Here is a 26,528-nt window from a genome sequence, read left to right on the forward strand (position 1 = left end):
GTATATTGACTGGATCGTTTATATAATTATTAGGCATATTAATTAATAATTCACATTATTATGCGGTAAATATTGATTACATTTTTTATTTTTTATGTACTACCTATAGGTGATACATAAAATATTAATATTTATGAGACGTCAACATTTATTCATTTTTTTTTTTTCAACTTCCATTAGAGGTGTATGTGTACTGAATGCGCCCAAAGGTCATCATTTTGTGTGTTTTATTACATATTTAAATATTTCATTTCTAGAGCAGCTGTATAATAATATTATAAGTAGGTATGTATAAAACATATATTCGAATATAAATTGTATTGTTATGTAAATGAGTTAGCTGAGTAAATTAAAATTATCAATGCCTGTCATATTCTAAAAATAAGATGTATAGCCAGTTAATTTGGTGGTATTTAAAAATCGGTAACAGCCATTCCTCAAGTTCACACAATAATATTAAAATATGTGATGTCTCGTGAGCCGCGCGATACCTCAATTTTTTTCTCGGCATTTTCATTTCGTTGATTAAATTTAACCATTGTAATAGCATGAGTGTCCGTCGTTTGGATATATGCTTAGACTGCCCACCTAAATGTGTTAAACACGACCAAAAGGATTTGGTGATCGCAATAATAAATAATATCTTTCTTCTCCTGTATTTATCAATCGAACGTCTTAGGTGTAAGCGATATTTGTTTACGTATATCCTTTAAAAACTAAAATCTAAAATATTGTATGGCTATAATATAGAAACATTGCATAACTAATATATTTGTATATGTTTCAAAGGGTCAACGGGATTATCTGAGAACTGCGAATGGATAAAAATATTGATAAAGCGGCCCTTAGGTACGTTAAGAATTATTACCGAATCGCCTATCTAAGTATATCATTTAATGTCCAATATAATTTATTATATAGATGACCAAGTACTAAAATTAAAATTAATGGTTTCGAATCATTTATAATATTATGTAGTTTATTATTACATTGCGCGTAATAGGTACATAATAATTGTGTATATAGTTGTGTAATAAATTGTGTAATATATAAACACTGATAATACACCAGGATAAAATATTGTAAATTATAAGAGGTAAATGGATATTGATCATGAACAACAGTTTTTATGCTACGAGAAAAGTTTTTGAATTTTAGAAACTGTATTGAAATTTAGAATAGGTATTATTTTTAAATATTTGAAAACAATTTGTGCGTGATATGATATCTGCAATTCTTTGTCTCCGTGATATGAATATTCGATTACATTAAAATTTGTCCGATTTAATAAATTTAATTTATGAAAAAAAATTGCGGTGTCACTGAATGATTAGGTGTATGGTCTGGTAAAATATACTTACTCTGTCGTGCAGCACCGATTGTAAATATTATTAAAATAATTATAAAAAGAAAAGAGACTCAATATTTAAATTAACAACATGGGCAAGTAAGCAACGACTCGATAAAATAATAGCAGGAAACTTATTTTATATTAATATTTTGTTAGTATTCGAAGACGCTGAATTATGAAATAAAATAGCGGTACAGATTCTATGCTATGGAAAAACGATAATAGTTCATGGGCATCTGATTTAGTCAATTCAACGACATTTTTTCACTTTAATATTAAATCAAAAAAGAATAATATTATTTCTAGTCATTTGGCAAAAACGTGGTCAAACGTTTTTGTCCGCTCACAAAAATTCCCTTTGTTTACCAATAAAATCAGCATTTTACTAACCAAATAAATATTTGGTCTGTATTTCCGTAATACCTAATAATAATAATAATAATAATAATAATACGACACGTTATAAATATAATTGAGATTACGCTGTCGTAAGACTGTAAAATAATTTGTATTTTAATTTTTTAAATAATAAACAACAGTCAGTACTTTAAAGTGTTCCATGTGTATTCAGTATATCAAATACTTGATATTATATTCTATTACTTTAGTTTATATACCTGTTCTTAGTCTCATAAGATACGTATTTAGTCCTTAACTATATATTGACGTAATGTTGAAATATAACATTTTCATATTTAAAGTTAATGACATAATTTCCACTTTCATTTTACTAAGACTGAAGTATCGAACTTTATTTGAATAAAATAAAAAGATACAAAAAATATCTGATAAGAAATGTAAATAATAATGAAATTACGATAAGTCGACAATTTCCGATCAGTCCCGAGTGCAGCCGAGTTTGGTTAGTACAAACCCGTCGCAGAGTGCGCTACAGGTGGCACACCAAGGGACTAGAGATAACTAATTTCTTAGACTCTTAATCAGTAATCAGTCATCAGTCGCGATTATTACGTTGCGCATGTAGTTAGTAATACATTTTATTATAATTTTTTAATTGTTGTTATTTTGTCTTGAACATTTTGTTTACATTGCGCCGTTTTACGTGAGTATTATATATTTTTTGTATTTATTTATAATCAAAAATAGAAATTTTCAAACGTATTTTTTAAAATAAAAACATTTCTATTCCGAGACTACGCGTATTCATGATATGGGCCCGTAAACCGATTTAATTGAATTTTGAGTCTTGATTAAATATTTTTAATCGTTTTATAATACACTTTTAAATCACTTGTTTGTGATTACATTTTGTCCAAACTTTTTGGTTCTTATCGTGGTCAATCGTTCGTATTTTTTTTAATCAGCTATTAAATTGTAACAATTAAAAGTATTTCCACGGCATGCATTATCACAAGTGGTAGTGTCTAGACGATTTTGACATTTCATTACTAATAAGTTGTATTCTATTCGTTTTTTTTTTTTTATGCAGCATAGCTGAATTAAATATTTTGTAATACGTTTCAAAAAAAAAAAAAAACAATTAAAAAAATTGTCACATTATTCCATTAAAACATTGTACAACACAATAAATATTATATTATACTTTTGTAGACACGCTTTTTACTTGTATAAGTGTGAGTGCTCAATGCGACCGCGGTATAGGGCATTGTCACAACAGACAATATGTCAATATTATGTTTATAACTTTACTGTAGCACTGCTATCCACAATCAAAATAATATCGATTGACGAATCACATTTATTTACTTGTTAAAAATCTGAATGAACATATATTTTTTCTAAACCGACGAAACGAGAAATATCAATCAAAACAATTTTTTACCGAAAATATTCACTCGTGCACGGCGATTATAAACGAATTTCGCGTTCTGTCGGCTTGAGAATTGATAACCAGTAACCGCCATTGAATACGTGCCGTTCATTACGATGTTATTAGTACGATATTACCAATAAGTTAGATGTCCGTCATTTTGGGCTCATATTATTACCGCGGTAGGTACCTGTGTCGGGTCTTAGCAATTATTATAATGCAGTCTGCAGTATTATTTTTAATGGATCATTTGAGGGGCCGCTGACGTGTTCACATTGGTCGTAAAACCGAAGGAAACCCCACGACTTCGATTTCGGGGGGGTTGCTGTGCCGGGATTCAGACGTTTTCAGTATTTTTGTTTTTTTCGTTGGCAATTACGGATTTTTGAAAAAAAAAATTCTTATCGTCAACAATGACGTCATCTGTAATCAGTTGTTAGCTCTTGTGATTTCACTCTACCGGGTGTGTGTGTGTGTGTGTGTGTGTGTGTGTGTGTAGTGCATACTGCATAGACGTATTAACTACTATAGGCGAAAGAATGGTGTTTTTTACGTAAGGAAAATAAGTCGCGTTAAATAATATCTTCAAGTCGAGGCGGCGCGCCGAGAGAGCAATATATTTCGACTATTATTATTATTATTTCTTACTGTACATAATACAATTTTCGCAATTATACACCACGTATTGCCCTATGGGCTATGGACTTTATACAACTATTTGTGGTGTTATCGTTATTTTCTCGCTCGTATTAATAATATTATTGAAAGTCTCGTTATCCGACACACTTAATATATTCGAGAAATAGTATTCCATAAAAAAAAAAAAAAAAAAACGTACATAATTTTATAAATTATACATCCTATTAATCGTACGAAATAAAATTTAAAAAAAACAAAATTACAGTCGATAAAAAATATATTAATAAAAGTAATGTTACAGTCTTTCCTCTCATTAGCATAAATCAATCAAATAAAATGGTTCTCTTTATTTTATGTACATTTGGATTTCGATGTCGGGACATTGCCGATAACACACGATGACAAATAGAGACACGAAATACGGTATTTACGGGATACATGGTTACACTTAAGGGGAAGCCTATTGTCAAAGGATGGCTATATTTACAGGATTAATTTTATCTGTTTTTTGTGATGTTTGTTGTTTGAATTGTATGCAATTTGCTTCGGCCGTTTACGGTTTAATGTGATCACATAAATCTTCGAAGTTAATAGATATAAAACTACAGAGTTATTCTCGTTACTTCCAGATAACGACGAAAATAAACTCTTGTCCGATTATAATAATAGTATAATATTGTATTATTGCTTATCTAATTCTGCATTTTAGAGGTATGGTATCGTCATATTAGATAGAGATTTCTTAACATTTCACTGTATTATATTGTAATGATAATTATCATACTTTGATCATAATTAGAATCCTATTAAACATACTGATTTTTGGTCACGTGACGTCATTTTTTTCAGTAATGTAATAATTAATAACTCATAATAACATTATTGATCTAAACGGACAACGGTATCGTATTATGTGAGTTTGATACCTATAATTGTAGTTTTGTAACCCGTTGTTGTCTGGATAGATAATATTTTAAGTATAAATCCAAGAGTAAAAAATAGTGTAAAAAAATATGCATGAAAGGTTTATGTACTGTAAAAACTATAAAGATTAAAGATATATACATTTCTCGACTATGTACATACATAGTATTGTGTGTAAATATTGAAAATATATTTTATTTGGTTCACTCGCACTCTTGAAACACTTGTGAGCATCGAGAATGTCTGGAGGATACCGATATTTTGTCGTCGATAACAAGTATCGACGATTTATGAATTCAATCAATGAAAATAACAGACACAACGCGTCGTCTGTATATGGTTTTAAAAAATGTAATGTTTAGTTGCTATATAAACAACCGCTCAAAAATAATATTTTTTTGTTAAGATCGCTATTTTTGAAGAATAACTTTATTTGTACTCGATGTAACCATAATAATAATATCTTCAAAATCTTTGTTTCTACACAACAGATTTATTTAAAAAGTAATGATTTACCACAGTATTAGGTCATACCTGAATGACATCTAATAATTTTTTTAAAATCGATAAACTACATTATTTTCATTATTTATAACCATTTTTAAATGAAAATAACTAAATGCAGTTTTTTTTTTCACAGAAACAATTTTCTTTGTTATCTGTTTATAATTGGTTAAAAATCAAATATGAGGAATTTTAAAATAAATTAATTGAATACCTAGTTCAAAATAATTATTTTCTGATATAATCATACTATCTATTTATTTGCATGTTAATATTTTAAACCATGTTTCTTGAATTTTTTCGAAAAACACTAAGTGGTACTAGTAATGTCATTAGTCATTGCAACATTTTTCCTAGTTTTTAATACTATCGAATATTTTGGCTGTCGAATTTTTTTCACTGCTATCATAATATTATTACTTGTAATATTATATTGCGTTTGAGTGACTATTGTTTTTTTTTTTTAATCGTTTTTAAATTCTATAGTTTATTCTTTCACATCTGTTGGCCGCAGTTATCAGAATTATCTTAGTCTATTACGAGTATAAGTGGTATATAATCTAGTACTACGTGTGGTGTGTATGCTGTGTTTTATATGGAATATTCTTGTCAATGTTGTTAGTTGTTACTTCATTTCTTGTGAATTTTGAAAAATTTCTCTTCCAACATTTTTGGTAGAACAGGACATTTTTAAGGTCGATAATTTGTATGTTCCCCTTATTTTCGAAACATTTAATGGCGTTTAAAAATAAACTATTTTTGTTTGGTTTAATTTGTTGTAAATTAAAATAAAACGAAAATTAGAACTATTATTTTCTCTTTATCCGTGGAAGGTACATAATACTACAAAGAAAACACGGTAGAACAATAATACGAGTGAAGGTTTCATGCTTCAACAATAAATAAAAAAAGTGCATAAGAACTCGGAATAAAATAATTGAATGTTCATTGAAGCAATCCAGAGATAGAATTTATTAGCTATTATTAAACTGTTAAATCCAACTGTTTTGTCCAACGTATAGTTGAGTCTAAAAAAAAAGACTTCTAATAGGTGTCGGGGATAACAGAACAATCATAAATCAAAAACTTTTGATGGAGTGTAGTATTTTTACGTAGGAATAGGTATCTTATACCATTTTCCATCAGGTCGTTATGAATTATAATTTAATTTACGAAAGTATTTGGCTACCAGTTATAACCTTTATATTTTTTAAGTCAATTTAGGATTCATTTGTATTAAACACATGTGTATAAGTAAATTGTAAAATGTAATTTTTGGAATTATTTTAATTTGATTTTTACTAGTTACCTTACAACATAAAAAAATGACTTAACACTCGAATGACTTTGACTTTAATTATGGTATGTTGCAGACATTTCTGCCTTAAAAACGTACTTGTGAGAATCGTATAACTTGCGTGTAATATTGTATTGCGCCAATTGTATGTAAAATGTATCTGCTGTGACGTCAGTGGTCAAAATGTCATTGCACATTTGCACGCGTTGTGTCTTACATGCATTTCACACGGTAAAAAATTAAAAAAGGGCTCAAGTGTAAATAAAGAAATTTCACAACCCGCACTTTGCTCTCGACAATGCTCGATACCTGTATGCTAGGTGAGTAACGATCTATAAAGGTACACCTCTCTCATATACCGCAACATACAGCGGTTGCTCGTTATCAGCAACAGGTTGTGTGTGCAGCCGTTAATCGCTTTACTTAGTCTATATATTATATTATTATAATTTATGTGCTCAAACGCGTGCAAACACAAAAAAAAAAAAAAAAACAGCTCATCGAAACGAACGAACGAAAGCCGTAGTCATGCGTTATTGTTGTTTGCCCCGCGTTAAATATAACATAATGATATTTTATTACATATTTTACGGAATAACGAGAATATTATTGGTACCTATATGACTTAGGCATGATACTATTAACCAATTATTATATTGTGCGTTGAATAGGACGGTGCGTTTTTATAAAATATATATACTAATAATAATTTATGATTGTGTGTAGTCGAACGTATAATAATAATATGGATATTTTCGATTACATTCACATGCACAATCGTATGACGAATTAAAAATATTATGAAAAACTATTATTATTAATACCGTTAAAAAAAAATTACAACCATATACTTGTGATTAGACATCATCATTAACGCACCTGGCTGGCTGGCTTTGACGACCCACTTCGATTTGCATAATATATAATATTTAATTTCCGTTTAATTCAATTACGAACCGCCTATTATATTTTGTACCTAATGATATTATGCATGTATCGGATTGTGTTTTTATCGTTCATAATAATATCATCATAATATGGTGTACTACCGTCGATTGTGTTTTTACCATCATAATTAATTTAATATTACATATATTATTGTTGGCTATTGCTCGTTCTCGCAAAGTGGTTGTTTCCTTGACCCCCGACTATATTCAGATCTAGAAATAACTCACGAAATCGATTCTCAGTTCTACGTAGCCGAGGTCAAGGATATGGTAAACATTGTCCAAAGGCTCATAGCTGACGGTAAGTTCTCGGGTATTAAAACGTCTAAGTTTACCTATTATTTTTAGTGTCTCAGTGCCGTCGGATCGCCTGCGCGGCGCATCAGGCGCGTAAAAAAAGAAAAGAAATTAATAAACAATTATTATTTTCCGAGTATTGTGCAGTGTCGCAACGCTACGAATCGTCGATCTATTTCTTTGGCGGAGTGGGGTGGAGGGAGGGGTCCCCGTAGGCCATAAACGAGCTGTGCTGGCAGTTTTCTAGTTCTTACCCCGCTCCGTGTCCGAGCATATTTAAACCGAAATTTAATGAAGTCATCAAATTTTAACCGTGTCTCACACGGCTAGTGTAATCCAATATTATAATATTATTGTCGTTGTGTAATTTGTTCAACGTCTTTCAATAACGTATGCCTAAAAAAATTTCTTTCCACCCCCCCCCCCCCTCCACATACCACCACCTTGACCAATCCACATATACCCGTCCGAGTAACAGGAAGTGCACCGCTCAGCGAAATTCAGTAAACAATATTCACTCATCGCATTAATTATCACTATATTATAATATAATATTGTGTTTTGCAATCGTTTTTGCCGCATAGCCGGCGATGTTACAGTAGTGTGGGAAACCATTGGTAGTTATTAGTTCGTAAGTTGAATATTTTAAGAAAACAATTATTTTCATGTTTCAGGCCATACGTTCAATTCGCCGGAAATCGTTCAGCTAAAACTCGAACCGGGCATTTGGTGAGTTACACATTATTATTATTATTATTATTATTGCTTACCTATATAGGTGCCTTTGTGTTGTGTTTTCATTGGTATCTGTGATTTTTAGTTTTATGCGTTCACAAATATCGATCCCTAATTACAAAAAAAAAAAACACCCATTAAATAAAACGGTTATTGGTCTGAGTAAACGATTGTGTTACTTTTCTTAGACGCTATTGTTGTGACATAACATAGGAATATTATTATCGGGTGTTGTAATACTATCAATTTATTATAATATGACTCATGAAAATAGATTTAAATTGTCCATTTTGATAGGTATGTACTATTTATACGTAATAAGAGCCCAGAGGTCATTTCGTTCATTATTTATTTTTAATAACCGTATTCAGTGTTGTAACTAGTATTTTTGGACCCTAGAGTAACTGAGGTTACAATTCAATTCTCGTATCAAAACAGTAAGGTTTGTGCGCTTGTAAATATATTTGTAACTCGAATAGAACCAATGAGTCAGGGTGTCCCCTCCCCCCGCCTCCGCAATCATCGAAGATCCAAGCATTATCTGGGTTTGAAAATGATCTCAATGGCACCTTTATGTCATTGCTAAAGACTCTAACAAACAGTCAAATTTTTATTTATTACGATTTAAAAATAAAGTTTTGTTGAAACAAAATTAGTTGTGGGTTAATCACATTTGATGTAAACTTCGTTGTGATTATTATTATGTCGGTAAGATAACTATTTTCTCATTTATGTGTTAAGCCTTTAAAAAAAAAATACATTTCAATTTGAACTGTGTGTTTTTACTTTATGTAATATAGTGATCGGATTGTTATTTATTAGCACAGTTTTGACGGTGAGCTGGTTACGTGACCATTCCTTGTAGACTTTTAGTTGTATAATCGTTATTTTTTTCAATTCGTGTACATGTAATGCACATAAAGGTTATATTATGGATTATGAACGGTTGGAAAAAAAATTATATCTTAGTAATAAATTGCCGTCCGCCGCCAACAGAGACTTATAAATCGATCCTAGTCGGCTCAACCGATTATAATTAGATAAATATAATATTCGTAAAACCATTGCCGCCGTTATACACATAAATATCAATCGATATCATTTTAATTTATAGGTACTCGATATTAGACAACGTTTTCAAACACATGTTGGACTGTCGGACGGAAATCGTCACCCTTGCTCTGGCACAACGTGTGCGTTTTTGTTTTTTTTTTTTTGTTATCCTCGTTAGCTTGTTATATCGAACACGGCACAAAGATCATAAATCATAATTTAAGATCTACCCATAAATGTTTTTTTTTTATGTACATATTTCCATGCACATGCTTGTCCGCCGATATATATTGCGCTGTCTCCGTGTCGTCGATTCGTAATCCTGAGGTTATCGACGTTCCGTTTTTAGTCGCGATAAGCCACAATCGCCTATTATATTATAAATATATTTTTAAATAATTACTATAAAATTATAACATGGGAGGGGAAAGGGACCATGAGAAAAATATGTGTGCGTGTAACTTTTTAAATAATGCACGTGAGAAATTCTACTTATTTTCGCACCCTCTCCCAACAGTTTTTAATTGCACCTGTATTATAGGTAAGTAGTGAAATGAAACATCAACGACGTTATATTGTGTTAAGTGTTCATAATTAAACTCGAACTTACGGTAATCGATATTGCGAGAGGAAAAAACTAGCACCTTGAGGCGTTTGTTGTTTTTTTTTTTTTTTACTAATTTAGAACTCTATAGGTACCTACTGTCGTTGTAAATACCAAGCGCACGTGTACGTGACGTTGACATCAGTCACCTATAATACTGCACTGCTATATATTTTCCGTTATCCTTTGGCAATTCATATAATAAGTCTACTGCCTACTCTTGTTTATAAACAACGTAATATTTCCCTATGCATATATAAGGGCGTAGAACAATTAAATATTAATTTTAAAAGATAACGCCATTTGCCCAAATTGTATATTGTACTGCATGGCTACATTGTACTTACTACTTACGTATTATTTCTGGGACGTTTCCGACAAATGACAATATTTCATATTTTCATATATTGTGTTCGTGCATTGTACAACAATAAACAGGTCTCATTACGAACATACCTGCTGCGCAAACACAAGCGTGAATAGGTAGTACGACTATAAAAAAAATAAACCGTATTTTTCGATGAGGGAACAGTTATATACGATTAAGTATCGTCTGTTTTTACTACCACACGTAGGTAATAAGTACATAATATATATTATTTCTAAACATTTAATTTATTTTAATTTTATGGTCATGGTGTGATGTTTAAACACAACGTTCTCATAATATGTGTTTTATTGGATGTATTCGTTTTACTTATTCTTCTTCTTCTAAAATAAATAAAATGTTAGATATTATTGTGGTTTATTTAAAATATGAGTTTAATAATATCATATAAATAACCAGTTGCCAATCTGTATGGGATTTTGTAAGTAAATCATTATATTATTATTATTCACATTATATTGATTCGACACCGAGGTTATCGGTTATAAGTGCGGTACGGATGTTTCACATTTAATTTTTTTGTTGGATAGCGGGATAAGATAAATCAACCTATTTTAAAATGGTTCTAAATCTTAACACATGTTACGAACCTGAATTACAATATTTTATTCTTAAAAATAAATGACCTCACGAGATCGGTTTTTTCGATTATGTACTAAACTATATTTTAAAGTAGTTCTTTTCCCAAGTGTTTTGAAATTATTTTTTCGATTCTAGTTCATCGATGTTCGTGGCAATATTGTTTGTTTTCCAAAAATTAAAATCGTAACCTAAGACAAAAGTAAAGCCGCATACTTTCGAATTCAAAATAACGTTTAAAAAATTGTAGAGGCCAAAGACGGTATTATAAAATAAAAATTATTACTTACTGTAATTGCATATTTCATTTATTAATTTATTATAATTGGCTTTTTTATGATAACAATTACTTTGATATGAAATATGTTCCATAATATACTGGTTTTAATGTGTTTTAATCTGACAGGTTTTCAATTTGATAACGTCAATTATTTGAAATATAAAATTATCTTTATGTGTTAGGAAGAACGAACATAAATCTTTGAAGATATTTAAGACATTAATCAATAACTTGTATTATGTACCTATAAGTATTTGAACGGCTAAACCCGAGTTTTTCTTATAACGTTATTTTATTATTATTGTTACTTCACCATTCCAGTATTTCTGTAGTCTGTATACCTATAAAGTTAGATGAAAAATTTTCCAAAAAAAAAATGTTTTATTATTTTGTATATGCCTCCTAATCGTTCTACTTCCAGCATTAAATGTAATTAAAATGATAATTTAATTTGTATATAATTAGTAATTACTGTTATTTGAACGTTTCGTAAAAAGATAATGATTTGATTTTGTGTAAATACTCCTGAATAATAATATGTCAGTTACGATTTCGTGTCTTTCATCAAATTATCATTTTGATGATTGGATACTGTGCTAAGTGCTTATTATATTCTTCCACGAACTGGAATCTATTAGACAAGCAAAGATAACTTTTGAAAATGTTCCTGTAACATAATTTATTTATACTGTACAAATATTTAAGAATACGGTATATTTGATATATTGTTATCTGTGAATGTTATTAAATCGATTTTAATGCGAATGAGTAAACGAATACTGTGTGTAAACGGCGAGACGTGCCTATTCAATACTTTTTCGAGCCTCCATTTTTTAAGTTTTTAAAAACACTTATTAATATAATAGTACGATATCTTATGATAATTATTTATAATTGCGCCGACGACGGTTCTCGAAGAGCAAACGTTGTTCTCGAGATATTGCCTCGACGTTATTATAACTATTTTTTTTTTCTCCTAGTAGATTCATTCTACTTATGCGCACACGGCATTTACGCCTAGTCGTGTGCACCTATTTGTCATAGAACATAATAATATTATAATAATTATGATTTATATTATCGTGAAACTCGTCGCCGCCAACAAGTGTGTGCGTGCTCGCATTCAGCAGCCTGCAGTAGCGCCGCGATCACACATACACACAAAGTAATTTTGACAGTTTATTACACACGGCGTAGTTGTACATATTTTTCGGTTTTGGTTTTTTTTTCCTCGCCCGTCTAATTATTATTATTATAATAATAATAATAATAATATAATACACTGCTGTTGTGTATCACTGTGTAAGTAAAAAATTAATTCTCCTAACGTGCGCGTGTGTCGCACAAACTCTTCGCACACTAACGCGATCGAGTACACGAGGCGAAAACAATACCTACACACGCACTAACACACTCTTGACTTATGGCGTTGACACGGGCGCAGACGATAAAAAAATAAAAAATAAAAAATACCTTGTGTTCTCGCTCCGTCTCTGTCTCTCCCCCGCGCTTATTGTTTTATTTCATTTTTCACTCCTCGAACGCGCGCTCGAGTTATGGTGTCCCTGAAAAAAAAAACGCATATACACGCGCACACACACACACACACACACACACACACACACACACACACACACACACACACACACACACGATATTATAGGTACCTACCTATATTACACTTAATATTTTTTAATATAGACATCGTCGAGGAGAGTTTAGACGACATACCTACTTATAATAATAATGTGATTATGTTTTTTCTTATCTCGTTCGAGTGTTGTTTTTTACAATTCACGGCCGGTATTAGATAAATGTCCCCGGATCGGTCTCGAAAAAAAAAATCATCATAATTTTAGTTTCATGGAGATAGATAGGTAATCGCTTGTAATGTTTTGTTGTATGCATTATTCATCATGGCGTCGTCGTCGTCGTCGATATTTACGCTGTAATAGTATTATTACCTATCGTTTATCATCAATAGTATAATTTTTTATAATGCATTGGTGGAGACTTTCGATGTTGTCCCCGATTTGAATTTCCGATTGCGACCTGCACTACGATTACGGCCGTTGGGCAAAGGTCGAAGGTTGTAAATAGGTTATGAAAAATGCATATTTCTACCAACTTCCCGTCGTCCGACTACTTATACCTATCTCTCTTCCCGCTTTTCCGTTGCGTCTTCGTTTCGTAATTGGGTTATCAATGGTCGGTTCGCCCTCCGCGCACATGACGTGTTTCATTGCTTTCTGATTCGTTTTTTTTTTCTGAATCGGTTTTTTTTTTAAAAAATTTATCCATAATAATATACTTAATATGTCACATAAACTTAATGTCTGACTATTAATGTTTTGCCGACGGACAACACGTTATGATGCAAATGCCTCTTTTTTTTTTTAACTCGACAGCATTTAATAGGTACCTTAATATATACAGTATACTCGCCAGGCGTATTCTATAAAATAATTGATCGTCGATAATTAACAATAATAATCACTACGACACTCTCACGAGCACGGATCTCGGGCAATTACCGTTTTATATCATAATATATATTCCATTTGAGTTTTCGGTATCACCTCAATGACTCTTCTCACTTGTGTAATAATCTATGACGTACCTTGTTGTTTTTGTTTACAATTAAAATAATATATATATAGATATTTTTTTTTATTGAACCATTTACTAAGAGTAATTTTTCTTTTTTTATTGTTTTTTCTTTATTTCAAAACGATAACAACGTAATTTATAATTTAAACAACTCTTCAATAACTTTCTGCTTCAATTGCTATATAATATTATTACCTCGTGGCTATCTTGGAATATTTTTTTAAACATTGCATTACATAAAAGTTTTGTGATTTTATGCACCACACATGTTATGTAGAAACTATCTTGTGTGTGTAAACTATACTATGGTCTATGGCACAGAAATATATACATTTAGATATTTAAATTATATTCAAAAAATCTCTTTATTGGGCGAATACTTGATTTCTCTTAGTGGGTATCAGATGGATATCGTACATTAAACTTGTTTTTATTTTAACTTGGTAACAAATATATTATGATTTATACAATTATATTGGATATGTTATGTGTATCTACTAGCATAATTTAAATTGTATTATTGATTTGATTTTATAGGTTGACAGTTCAAAAACAATCATTGTTTCACCAATTCGATTAACTCTGATTTTTCTCAATAGCTTATGATTTTTAATTACATTTCAAAAGGGTTCAGTATAATTTTTCGATATTACTTACTACACCAATTAATCAATGAAATATAAAACAATTTTGATTAATTTCTAGCTTTTAATTTTAATGTTAATTGGTCCAATGCTTTCACTTTAATATACCGTATAGAGACAAATTTTATCTGAACCAGAAAAGAATCTTATTTTTGTTGTGAATTAAATGAGGTTTTTACTCATTTTTATTTGTTTTTTTGATTTTGATTTACTTTTTTTGGTTGAACATTTATAATAGGTTTTGATGGCTGCCTAACTTCCTAAGTCCTAATTAAGCCCTCGAAAAATGTTAATTGATGGCCCCACATTAAATTATGGGTCCAACTATTATCATCATCAACAAATCTAACTACTATGTATTTTGTTTTTATTTATAGTTGGAAAAATGAAGAAGTAGATAACAATTGTGTAGTCAGAGCTAGAGGTCTTCCGTGGCAATCATCTGATCAAGACATAGCCAAGTTCTTTCGTGGTCTTAATATAGCCAAGTATGTTCAGTTAGAAATTAAAACCTTTATGCATGAGCTAATGGTTCCTTAAACATAATTTAGTAGCGAATTATTGCTAAATTAAATTTTGGAGAACCATTTATCAATTTTTTCTGCAACTCAGTATCTTAAATAAACTGATTTTTACCATGCATAATACATTTTATTTTTGCAGAGGTGGTGTTGCATTGTGTTTAAGTGCACATGGTCGTCGTAACGGTGAAGCAGTCGTACGTTTTGTGAATCAAGAGCATAGAGACATGGCTATGAAAAGACATAAGCACCATATTGGTAGCCGTTATATTGAAGTATACAAAGCCAATGGCGAAGACTTCATAAATGTTGCTGGAGGTATGTTGAACTAAAGAAGTTTTATGTAATAAAATAAGAAATTATTTTATTTTAAATATTTTTTTGTTCTTGCAGGTAATAGTAGTGAAGCACAAACTTTCCTCACTAAGGGTGCCCAAGTAATTGTGCGCATGAGGGGTTTACCTTATGATTGTACAGCTAAAGATGTCGTAAGTTTCAAATATTTAGTTTAGAAACATAAACTGTACAAACTGTACTATTGCTTTAATGATTATATTTTTTACATAAATATTAGATTACTTTCTTTGAAAATGGTGAGCAGACTTGTTCCGTAATGGATGGAGAAGATGGTGTTTTATTTGTTAAAAAACCTGATGGACGTGCAACTGGTGATGCGTTTGTCCTATTTGCTGATGAAGATGATGCTCCTAAAGCACTTAGTAAGCACAGAGACCTAATAGGCACGAGGTACATTGAACTATTTAGGAGTACAACAGCTGAAGTACAACAGGTAATAATATTTCAAACATCTTAATATAATTAATACAAAAAAAAAATGTTTTTCTAGAAGAAAAATTAACAATTTTTATTAGAATAAATATACTTACCAATTGTATGTGATTTTTAATTCAAAATTGTTCATTTGATTATACATATATCACAATGAAATAACATAAGTATTCATGTAAACATGATCATGTCATTGTTTTTGCTTTTATTTTTCTAAAATATTTTTTGAAGGTTTTGAATCGTGCAATGGATCCATCTGTACGATCAACAGCTAGTGATAGCAATGGCAACATTACTACCCCAGTTACAACAACTGCTGGTGTGAATAATTCACCTACTGCACTTCTTGGGCATGTGCCACTTATGCCATTGCCTCAGCACGTCATCACTAGTGGCACACGAAAAGACTGTATACGCTTACGTGGACTTCCATATGAAGCAAATGTAGAACATATACTTGAGTTCCTTGGTGAACATTCCAAAAATATTGTATTCCAAGGTGTACATATGGTTTACAACTCTGTGGTGAGTAACATGGATAATAATATAACTTATAGAGGTGAAAATGGAAAAATAGAACTAAACAATTGTATGCTTTGCTTTGAACTAAAAATAATTAGTCACTTTAAAACTATTTGACTATTCGATATTTTTTGTATGCCTATGTATACATAATATTCATACTTGTATATAATAGTATTGTATTCAGTTTTTTTATATAACGTGTATTATTTAAATTTTGAATACTGTCTTCCCTAGGGTCATGCATCTGGTGAAGCATTCATTCAAATGAACAACGAGGGCAGTGCTGCTCAGGCAGCAATGGCTAAACACCACAATTATATGTCTTTTGGCAAAAAACAACGGTACATCGAAGTGTTCCAGTGTTCTGGTGAAGATATGCATCTGGTGTTGACTGGAGGAGGTGCTGCGTCAGGAGCTTTATCCCCAGTAGCTGCCAAAGCGCTATTATCACCACCTGGTATGTTACCTGCACAGCCTCTAATGACCACCAGCCAGGTGGCTAATCCTGGTACCCCAGTCCCTACCCTAATGCCCGCTTGGGATCCAATGTCCGTTTACGCCCAGAATTTAGCCCAAACCCTAGCCCTCCAGCGTGCGGCTATGGCAGCTGCCCAACAACAACAGCAGCAGCAGCAACAACAGGAATCATGGTTGTATCAACTAGCTCAGCATAATCAATTAATCAATCTTGCTTTACTCACCAAACAGCAACAAGACATGAATGGTGGTATGGCACAACAGCATAATATCCAATCTATATTATCTCCAAACGCAGCTCAACATTTATTGGATAATAGTGCCCAAAATTACATGGCCAAAAGTGCAGCTGCACCATATATGTACTTTAATATGCCACGATTTCCACACAACATGGCAGCTAAGCCTTACGTGCCAGTTTCGGCTGCTGGAGGTCAGTTTGTCATGCCGCCAACTGCGAATTCACCACAGAAACGTTCATGGCAACAAGCATTTCCTGGTGGGCCTGAAAATTCCAATAAACGACAGTTTGCACCGCCATCTGCTTCTGCTGCTGGGCCCATGTTCCCAATGGGACAAGGACCCAACGCAGCTGCGGCTGCAGCCGCAGCAGCTGCCATGGCCGCATCTTCCCCTTATCTACAACACCCTGCACAGTTTTATACCATTTAACTTCTTTCCACCACTCTGTTTTCCCTCCCTCCAATGTTAATTTGCTGTTGTTAGTTTGGTTATTAGAGCTTATAACCGGGTACATGGTTAGTGGTTAATGGTTACACAAAAATTTGTTTTTATTTTTTTAACATTATCCGTCCTCTGGATTATATATTTTTCCATTATATATACATATGTATATATATATATATAAACAAAAAAACAGACTGCACAAAGGGTACTTAAAGCAATTGAGCTTAAATCATTTACAGGGTACTGAATGAATTTTGTAAATTAATTTTTAACTTTTTTTTAAGTTACTTTTAATAGATTTTAAGACTAATTTTAAATTACTAATATGTACTTAAATATTGTTCCCAATTAACTCATGGAATTTATTAGATTATGGACCACTGTCTATGTGACTTAATTCAGTTCACTAAAATCATTTAAAATAATTTCACCAAACATTCCTTAAACTTCAAAAATATTCCATTTTATATAATTTTTAATTTAATATCTTATTATTGTTAGGATTATTTGTTATTTATTTATTTTCGTTTTTCGTCTGTCTTAAAGTTTTATAGGCCCTGTTAACCTATTATTATTTATATTATTATTATTATTATTATTATTATTACTATTATTATTATCATTATTATTATTTTAGTTTTTTCTTGCTTAACTAGGACTAACCTAATGTGTTTAGCTTAAAATCTGTTTTAATCATATCATTTGATAAATTGTAATATCATTAGATTATTACTTACCTTTTTTGTTTTAATTAGTTAATTAGGCACTTTTAGACTTTAGACATTTTTAAGTTAAGTAGTTAAATAATTTTATTTTTTATTTATAACATTAACACCAGTTACGTTTTGTTCAAAAGTCTCAGGCTTTCGCTATTGATAAATTTATTTCTTCTGTATTAATCTGTTTCATACACATTGTGGGATTGTTTTGCGCTTAGATATATTCTATTAAAAGCTTCATGTGGCCCAATCACGTGTATGGTGATTGAAAGGAAAATTATCTATGAAATAGTAAAATCTACAACCATTAATAATAATCAATCTGTCATTGTGGTAAAATGGTTCTGGGGTTAGTACAAGCTTGGTGTTTTTTTTTTTTGCATGATCATTATTTTACTTATATCATTGTTAGCACAATTTTTGTTGTTCTGTTCAAATATTTTATTAAACCAATACATGTTGCTATCATTACAATGTCAAACGTATCGGTTGCATGCTACATTTGACATTTACTGCAACGGACTGTATACAGTTAAAACACTGTTGCATTTGCAATACTACTATAATTTATATTACATTTCTTTTTATAAACAGCCAGTACATTGACGATAACTACTGTTTAATATTTTTATTTTTATGAAATCCTCTACCCTGGAGGTATAATATATTTTTGAAAATCTTTTTATAATCCTATTGTTTTATACTTTTATGACATCTGAACCTAACTTATACATTTGAACAGAACAACTGGACCCTATTCCCTGGATTCAATGACCGTGTGTGCAGAAATAAATTTACTGTAGCGGAACCTTGGGATTTGTGTGCTACTAAATATTTTAATAAATGCTGTATCTAGATAGCGAATATGAAATGTGTACAAATCTTTTATTGACCCGTTTTATTATTTTTTTTAATATGTTACGCATTAATATTAATAATCATAATAATAGACGAATTATTTTTATATAGTAATATAAAATATATCGAAATATTGCCTAACGGAATTTGGTGTTGAAGTCGTATGTTTTATTCTGCTTTTTATCTTATTTATTTGTATACGTTGTTGACACCGAATTGACCCTTTTATACAATTGCAAGGGTGACTAGGAAGATGAACAAAGTTCTATGCAAACTTTGTTTAACGGTTAATGCGGTATTTTTTTCTTAAGTGTGCGTAAAAATTAAAAAATAATATCATTATTATTTATTGCACATACCTACTAAGTATACAAAGTGGTGGTTTATGTCTCTGGATTTCAAAAACCCCACCGGTTGACGGACCCGGGAAAATAAAATATATTGTGCGGGTGTTGGATTTGAACGCTGTTATCTCGTTCTTTGGTGAAAATCTGACGTCTTTGGTTTAGATGATTGATTTCAGTAGAACAAATATTTATGTAACTTTTATAAATAGTGATAGACTAAAAAAAAAAAACAGCTTTCGAATCTAACACACGCATATTGTGCTTCTCGGACCTTTGGGTGGTGTGTATACACGTCCGTATTTTTTATACATATAATCCTCTCCCCCTGTCATAACTGTCAACACGTCCTACACTGTACTCGAGCCAAAACAAAAATTACTAACTATAAATAAACAACGAATGGATTGGTGATAAGAGAATTCTCTGCGGACTTCCGACCCCATACGACACACACACACACACACATATTATTATATATATATTAATATATTATACTTAGGTACTGATGCATGTAGATTAAAAAAAAGACATGGTGGCGAGACGGGTATATATGACGTTTTGACATGTTAAGAAAAAAAAATAGCATTTGCGGGGTGTGATGGTGGTGTTGTGGGTCGTTTGACAACCCTCATAAAATACTATATCGCAACCTATATATATATTACTTGGTGAGAGAGACCTTTGCCCTTGTTTGCTGCCCATCTAATCACTCTATCGTGTGATGACGTGAGGTGAAATGTTATATTATAATTAATATTATTATACCTATAACAACTGTCTGTAGCTTTTTCCAAGCTCCTCTAACAATACCTGGCTACAGGTGGTCGACGTTTGTGGTACCACGGTGCAGGTAGTTGTGCGCAGCGGGTATTTATGGTCATCAGTGGTGCCGAGGTTTTCTTTAAGTCAATATCGCGGAAATAAAAATCCTACACAAAAATAACCTCCCTCTCTTTTTGTAATATTCTTACATGATATATTATGCTTTAAGGGAGAGAGTAAAACCCTCAAAAAAATTATATTGCGCTTTAGACCGGCGCCACTGCATGGCCGAACACCCACCACTACCTCCGATGGATCGCCTACGTGTCACAGTCGTGTTATAAACTGTACTTTTTTTAAGAAAAATATAAACTTAACAAAATACTCGCTTATTCTAATATATATAGAAGTTTCGTCTGGTCATCAAGAATGGACGCGAAAGGTGTGGCGGATCCGCGACTGTATTTGGACGACGGAAAAACGTTCGCTTGAGATACTTTTTTATTTTTTTATTTAGACGTATTTTATCATGGCTTATATTATTTTTTATTTTATTATATTTTTTTCTCATTACAAAACGTATTAGATTTAACTACGGTGTTCACACATGTTGTTGGTAAATAAATTTAGAGCACGGGGCGTATAAAAGCAAAATTTATATATTGGTTGCTGGTGATTGGTGGTGTTAATCTTTCCGGTGAGTCCGTTAAAACTATATAAATAATTTTTAACATAAATTACACCTAATATACAATATAGTTTAAGTATATCATTTTTTTTTTTATTTAAACGCTTATTTCACTTTTCCTTTCGCTTTTAATGTCCGAGGATTACTGACATATTATATTTTATCATCATCATCATCATCGTCCTCCCTAATTCCATTTCCGTGCTTGTAACAACTTACGATTTGTTTTCCTTTTATATTATAATATTATATTACATACTTTCCAAGCTTATTTTATAATAATATTATATATACATCCATCCTTACCGCATACCGGTTAAATAACCCTTAACTATATAATGAATAATATTATAATGCATAAATGATAATTATTTTATACATCCGTTTTTGAATATGTTATGATAATATACTCACGAAAGTCATGCGTTTTTTGCACGCGCAGGCGGACCGCTGATGACTTCTCCGCCGTTCCCGCCGCCGACGTCGAACTACTCGCCGTTCTCCGGGCCGCCGCCGCTGATAGGTCACCAGCCGCCGCCGTCGCTGGGCGCGCCGTACCCGCCGCCAATCCTCTACTGGCCGTACCCGTCGCCACCCATATCGCCGCCGCACCAACAGCCCGCGCTACTCATCATGCAGGGCACACCGCCACCGATGCCGCCCCCGCCGCCCGTGGACATGTGCAATCTCATACACTCCGTGTCCGAGGTAAATCGTAACGAATTATTATTATATCGCGTCTTAAAATAAGTCTTTATACATGGGTAGGTCAAACTCAATATATAGGTACTGTCAATGCGAAAAATAATTTAGACAGGGTGGTTTTTCGAGCGTGCTCGCCCCCGTTTTCCCCTTTGCACAAACAGGAATTTGAATGTATGCATAATTCAAGAATAAAAACCAGGAATGAACGCCCTTAAAAAACCATCCCTTATAAATACCTATTACTTGATATCAGCTGCAGGGAGAGGGGGTTGGACGGTTTGATACTGCGGTGTTTCCGACTTGTTTTATTATAATCTAATCACGCTGTATAAAATCTAAAATATGTGCCTGCTCGCTCCAGATTTGTTACCTCGTCTCCTCGAAAATCTACTATATTGGCTGACGATCTTATATTATTATTATATTAAGGTGCTTATGAAAATATACCCTATTGTACTGGGAATCTCGTATTGTAGGTATTATAAAGATGGGCGAGAGCTATATACTGATATACGAATGGGGTTCTAAATCATTATGTCTGCAGGGAGATGTGCAAATTTGTTGTGACCTGAATGAACAACCTATGTACATTATACAGTGTTGTGTGTTGTTACCAAGCAGTAGTTAATCGGCATTATATCTAAGCTCCAAATATAAAAAATATGAAAGTTTAACTATAAAAAGTGATGTGCCACTCGCCCAATAATATTCATGAATATTTAACCTGTCCATTAATCTTTTACACTTATGCATTATATATATGTATGCAACCAGTCTCTTAGAATTTAGTAGTTTTCTGATGATCTTTAATTTGGAAATATTAACCACACAAAAGTGGGTGGATAATAATAAGTTAAAAGTTTTGACGCTGCACTAAAGCACAAGTTCGGATAAGAACTCTATTGGTTCTGTGTTGTTATTTAAACCTTCATAGGCATGATTCACTAAAACGATTTTAATCATATGATTTCATTTTTTAACTGGCGCATTTGTGGGACACTAAAATACCGAAAGTATTACCATATAAATATACAATACAAATAATAAGTAGGTACTTCATCACAATCAGTGGTCGAAGTGTATAGGGGGTGATACGGTAGGATGGCATCCCTCCACTTTTTATAGCTCACATTTTCCATCCTCTCACTTATTCTGAGCCACTTCAACCACTGGACTGAAGAGTGTCGTCAGTTTCTTAGTAAGAATGTGAAAGTTAGTAAATGTATAAAAAAATACAAATTATTATGGATTTTGATCGAAGTGATAAATATGTTATTTTTTATGAGTATGTGTGAGTGTGTTTTTTGTGTCTGACTTCTTGATGGTATTCTCTGTTAAAAAAACGTATTTGGTTAGTAGGTAGTCGGTACTTCATTGAAAGGTCAGAATCTTAAAAAGACCTATAATAGGTATACCGTATAAGTTTTAACTTCTAATTACATATAAGAACTATTATAACTATTTAATAATTTAACTAAAAAAATTATTTTAGTTAAAATTCTGACTAATCGTGTTTTTTTGTTCGAATCGTTATTTTCAGTGGAACATCGATTACATGCAACAGAATCCTCAATTTTGCACAATGAACGTAGGTATGTTTGTATAGAATATATATATATATTTTTTAGTTGTATATCCGACGCTTATGACAATAGTATGACTGTGATATTTTATAATATAATATCGTCTATGACCGCTTTTCTCATCTCTCAACCGTTAACGAGCGATCGTCTCTGAAGGCTAATCATTAAAACTGACATTTTACAGGTCCGATGGGCATGCACTCGGCTGCGGCTTGACGCGACGCGAAACAACGGTCGGCGCCAACCGACGTGCAACCGTCATCGTCACAACAACGCCGTTGCCGCCGATGATCGGACTACGTACGTCTACTCGTCTAATTCAAAGTCACAATAATTGTGCAAAGTACAAACGGCCGCGTACTTAACGTGTTTATAACATATAAATAGTAATGTTTGTATTTATTTATTTATACCTATATAATATTGATATGTTATATAGATCGAGAGATATTTCTATTAGATTTAAGACTGTATATATACTTAGACTTAGACGGAAAAATTAGTATACATAATATTATTATTATCTAATTAGTTGAAAAAAAAACTCAACCTTAGAAAGCTCAGCCAACAAATATCATATAGTCGTCTTCCACCGCGCGTATTAAAGACAAAAGAGATAGTACCTAATCCTCGTTAATTATTGTTGGTCACCACGTGTACATAACAATACAATATAATAAATACATATTGTACATGTATTATCATATTGAAGTTTGTAAGTCGAATAATGTAATGTCTATGTTTTGTGTGAATTATTATATCGTATGTTTTCAATGTGATTTTTATTATTTTTACCAATTTAGTATTCTTTTTACGAATTTCACTCGTTTGATGATTTTGTTTTATAATATTCAATTCTAAAATGACTCGATAGGTATATTCTTCCCGTTTTATCTGCAAATATATTATACATGGTGAATTTTCTTAACACATGACACATCTCAATACAATGTGTAGGTACTTACTTATAATATTTTCATAGATTTTTAATTTTTCCGAATGGCAATAACCCATATTTTTTATTTCATGTTCTGAAAATGACAGAATACGAAATTCAAAATACGGGTCTAAAATTTAAAAAATATATGAAAATAATATTTTTATCACACATTCGTGGAGTTATTACGGTACCTACTTAAAATTACACCAATTGACTGCGAAAAGCCGTATATAATATGAGCGTCTTAAGTTAAAAAAGTTCACTTTGTATGACGAGTGTATATAATAAATATTAAGTACTACACATAACAATTTAATTATGACTATGGTGTGTGTACGTTGTTCTTATAAATGTCATTAATGTCATTTTATAATTTGACGCACATTACAATACAACTCTCGCACATTTCTTAGATTATTTAATATAATATTATTATGATTATAATACAATATCGATGCGATCGAAATATCGTAATAACGGTTTATTAAAAAATTATTCCGTATGTTATACTTCGTCGCGTTTTCTTTTTATTATCATATAACAAGCAACGGTTTTTGAAAATATTTTTTTCGATTTTATGCCCTCGCATTGTCTCGTTAGTCAAGTCCTATAAAACGACCAAATTTGTTTATTAGTATTATTATTATTTTTTTTTTTTGTAGGAATTAGTGAGATTAATTTATTATATCTGCATATGTTTCATTAACTGCTGTTGAGTGCGTATAAAAGAAATACTTATACAAATTTTAACTTATAAACGATAACGGGTGCTAAGCTGCCAAAGTTATCATGTTATATCTAGGTACCAGCTATAATAATATAATGTTAGTTTTTGAATCTATTTTTGTTTAAAATTTTAACATTCGGTTGTACGATCTCTAGTATTCTTTATGCTCGACAAAACATAACGAAAACAATATTTATATGATATTTTTTTTTAAACATTTTAATGTTTTGTGCAATTTAATTTAATTTTGTTTATTTCCAAGTAGATCTCAAAAAAGTAGATGTTTTGACAATTTTTTAATTAAATTTATCTCGAACGTATATTTTATACTTTGGTCCTCCTCCGGATGAACGAATTTTCAACACAATACATTTTCCTCGGCCAACGTACGGCCATCCGTCTTAATATTATAATAAAAACAACTATTACGATTGCATTCTATATAGTAGTTTCGTATTTTCGTAATTATCGTATTCCCCATCTCCGCACCGTCACGGCCGCACAATATTATAGGTATTATATAATATAAAATAATATAATGTACATCGACAATGTTCCAAAAATATGTATACGGTTTTTTTTATAATTTTCATAATCATTATTGTTAATATATATTAAAATATAAAATATAATTTTATGAAGCGTGACAAGTCTTCGCCCCAGACAGTCATTTTAAAGCGAAACAGTTCAACTCGTCGTTATAATATAAGTGTCATCAGCTAGTACTAGGCCTTTACTTATAACATTATGTACAGTTATAAGTCTCGTGTTAATCTTCTAATGTGTATATATATATATATATATGTTATGTATGTATTAGTATACATAGGTTTTAGACTTTCAGTTGGCCGAAATAAATATACGAATAATATAATATAAAACACCCACATATAGACGCATGTCGCAATAAATTAGCCAAAAAATAGATGGAATATGCGCGTATGATAATATAATAAGACCCTGCATATCTATATCGTTAAATCTCAATCGTAAAATAATAATATCCGCCTAAAGTCTTCGCCGTTATTGCATTTTTTTAAATGTTTTATTTGTAACATCTAATTGTTGAAGAACATGTCAATTACCTACCGAAAAACAATCGCGATTCCGATGACTAATGTTTTGTATTCGGGCCATTTGGCTTCTATAAATTCCTGTTGCCAATCGAAGCAATACTCGATTTTTCGTTGTATAATGTTTTGTATAGTTAAATATTATACTTTGATATGTAATAATATAACTTTGTCCGTTGAACAATGCATACGAGATGTCAAGTAATGTGTCTCGTCGCGTCCGTCTTTCCAGTTAGATCGCAACAGTCGCTTAAACATGTTACTACTATAATATGGTAATCGATTGTTATTATTACTACCCTTCGCTCATATACTCATAGTGTGTGGTCTGTAAGTTACTACCTATTTTATTGCTCGATGTCTCTCTGACTTTGAAATTCAATTTCGCGCAGTCACATAATAATATATAGGGTAGGTAGGTCACCTACAGATATTATTATAATATTAAATTATACTTATGTTTCAAATTCGTTCGATTAGATG

The 26,528-nt window shown here is 31.5% G+C and overlaps 1 protein-coding gene across 3 annotated transcripts in view; it reads left to right on the forward strand.

The window, feature by feature from the left end:
* Window positions 1–26,123, forward strand: part of LOC111037482 (RNA-binding protein fusilli) — a 75,111-nt gene extending 48,988 nt beyond the window's left edge. Inside the window, exons 5-15 of one of the 3 annotated variants that reach the window (XM_022320082.1) lie at window positions 7,666–7,755; window positions 8,426–8,480; window positions 15,022–15,132; window positions 15,308–15,483; window positions 15,559–15,653; window positions 15,740–15,955; window positions 16,186–16,479; window positions 16,714–16,936; window positions 21,460–21,725; window positions 23,263–23,310; window positions 23,490–26,123. In XM_022320082.1, the coding sequence (XP_022175774.1) occupies window positions 7,666–7,755; window positions 8,426–8,480; window positions 15,022–15,132; window positions 15,308–15,483; window positions 15,559–15,653; window positions 15,740–15,955; window positions 16,186–16,479; window positions 16,714–16,936; window positions 21,460–21,725; window positions 23,263–23,310; window positions 23,490–23,639 (1,724 nt within the window). In that variant the 3' untranslated portion in view covers window positions 23,640–26,123. Of the gene's footprint in view, window positions 1–7,665; window positions 7,756–8,425; window positions 8,481–15,021; window positions 15,133–15,307; window positions 15,484–15,558; window positions 15,654–15,739; window positions 15,956–16,185; window positions 16,480–16,713; window positions 17,830–21,459; window positions 21,726–23,262; window positions 23,315–23,489 lie in introns of those variants that run through there. The other 2 variants (XM_022320083.1, XM_022320080.1) reach the window with 2 other exon arrangements.
* Window positions 26,124–26,528: the final 405 nt, after the last annotated feature.

Source organism: Myzus persicae, unplaced genomic scaffold, assembly GCF_001856785.1.
Source record: "Myzus persicae strain clone G006 unplaced genomic scaffold, MPER_G0061.0, whole genome shotgun sequence".
Lineage (NCBI taxonomy): Eukaryota > Metazoa > Arthropoda > Insecta > Hemiptera > Aphididae > Myzus > Myzus persicae.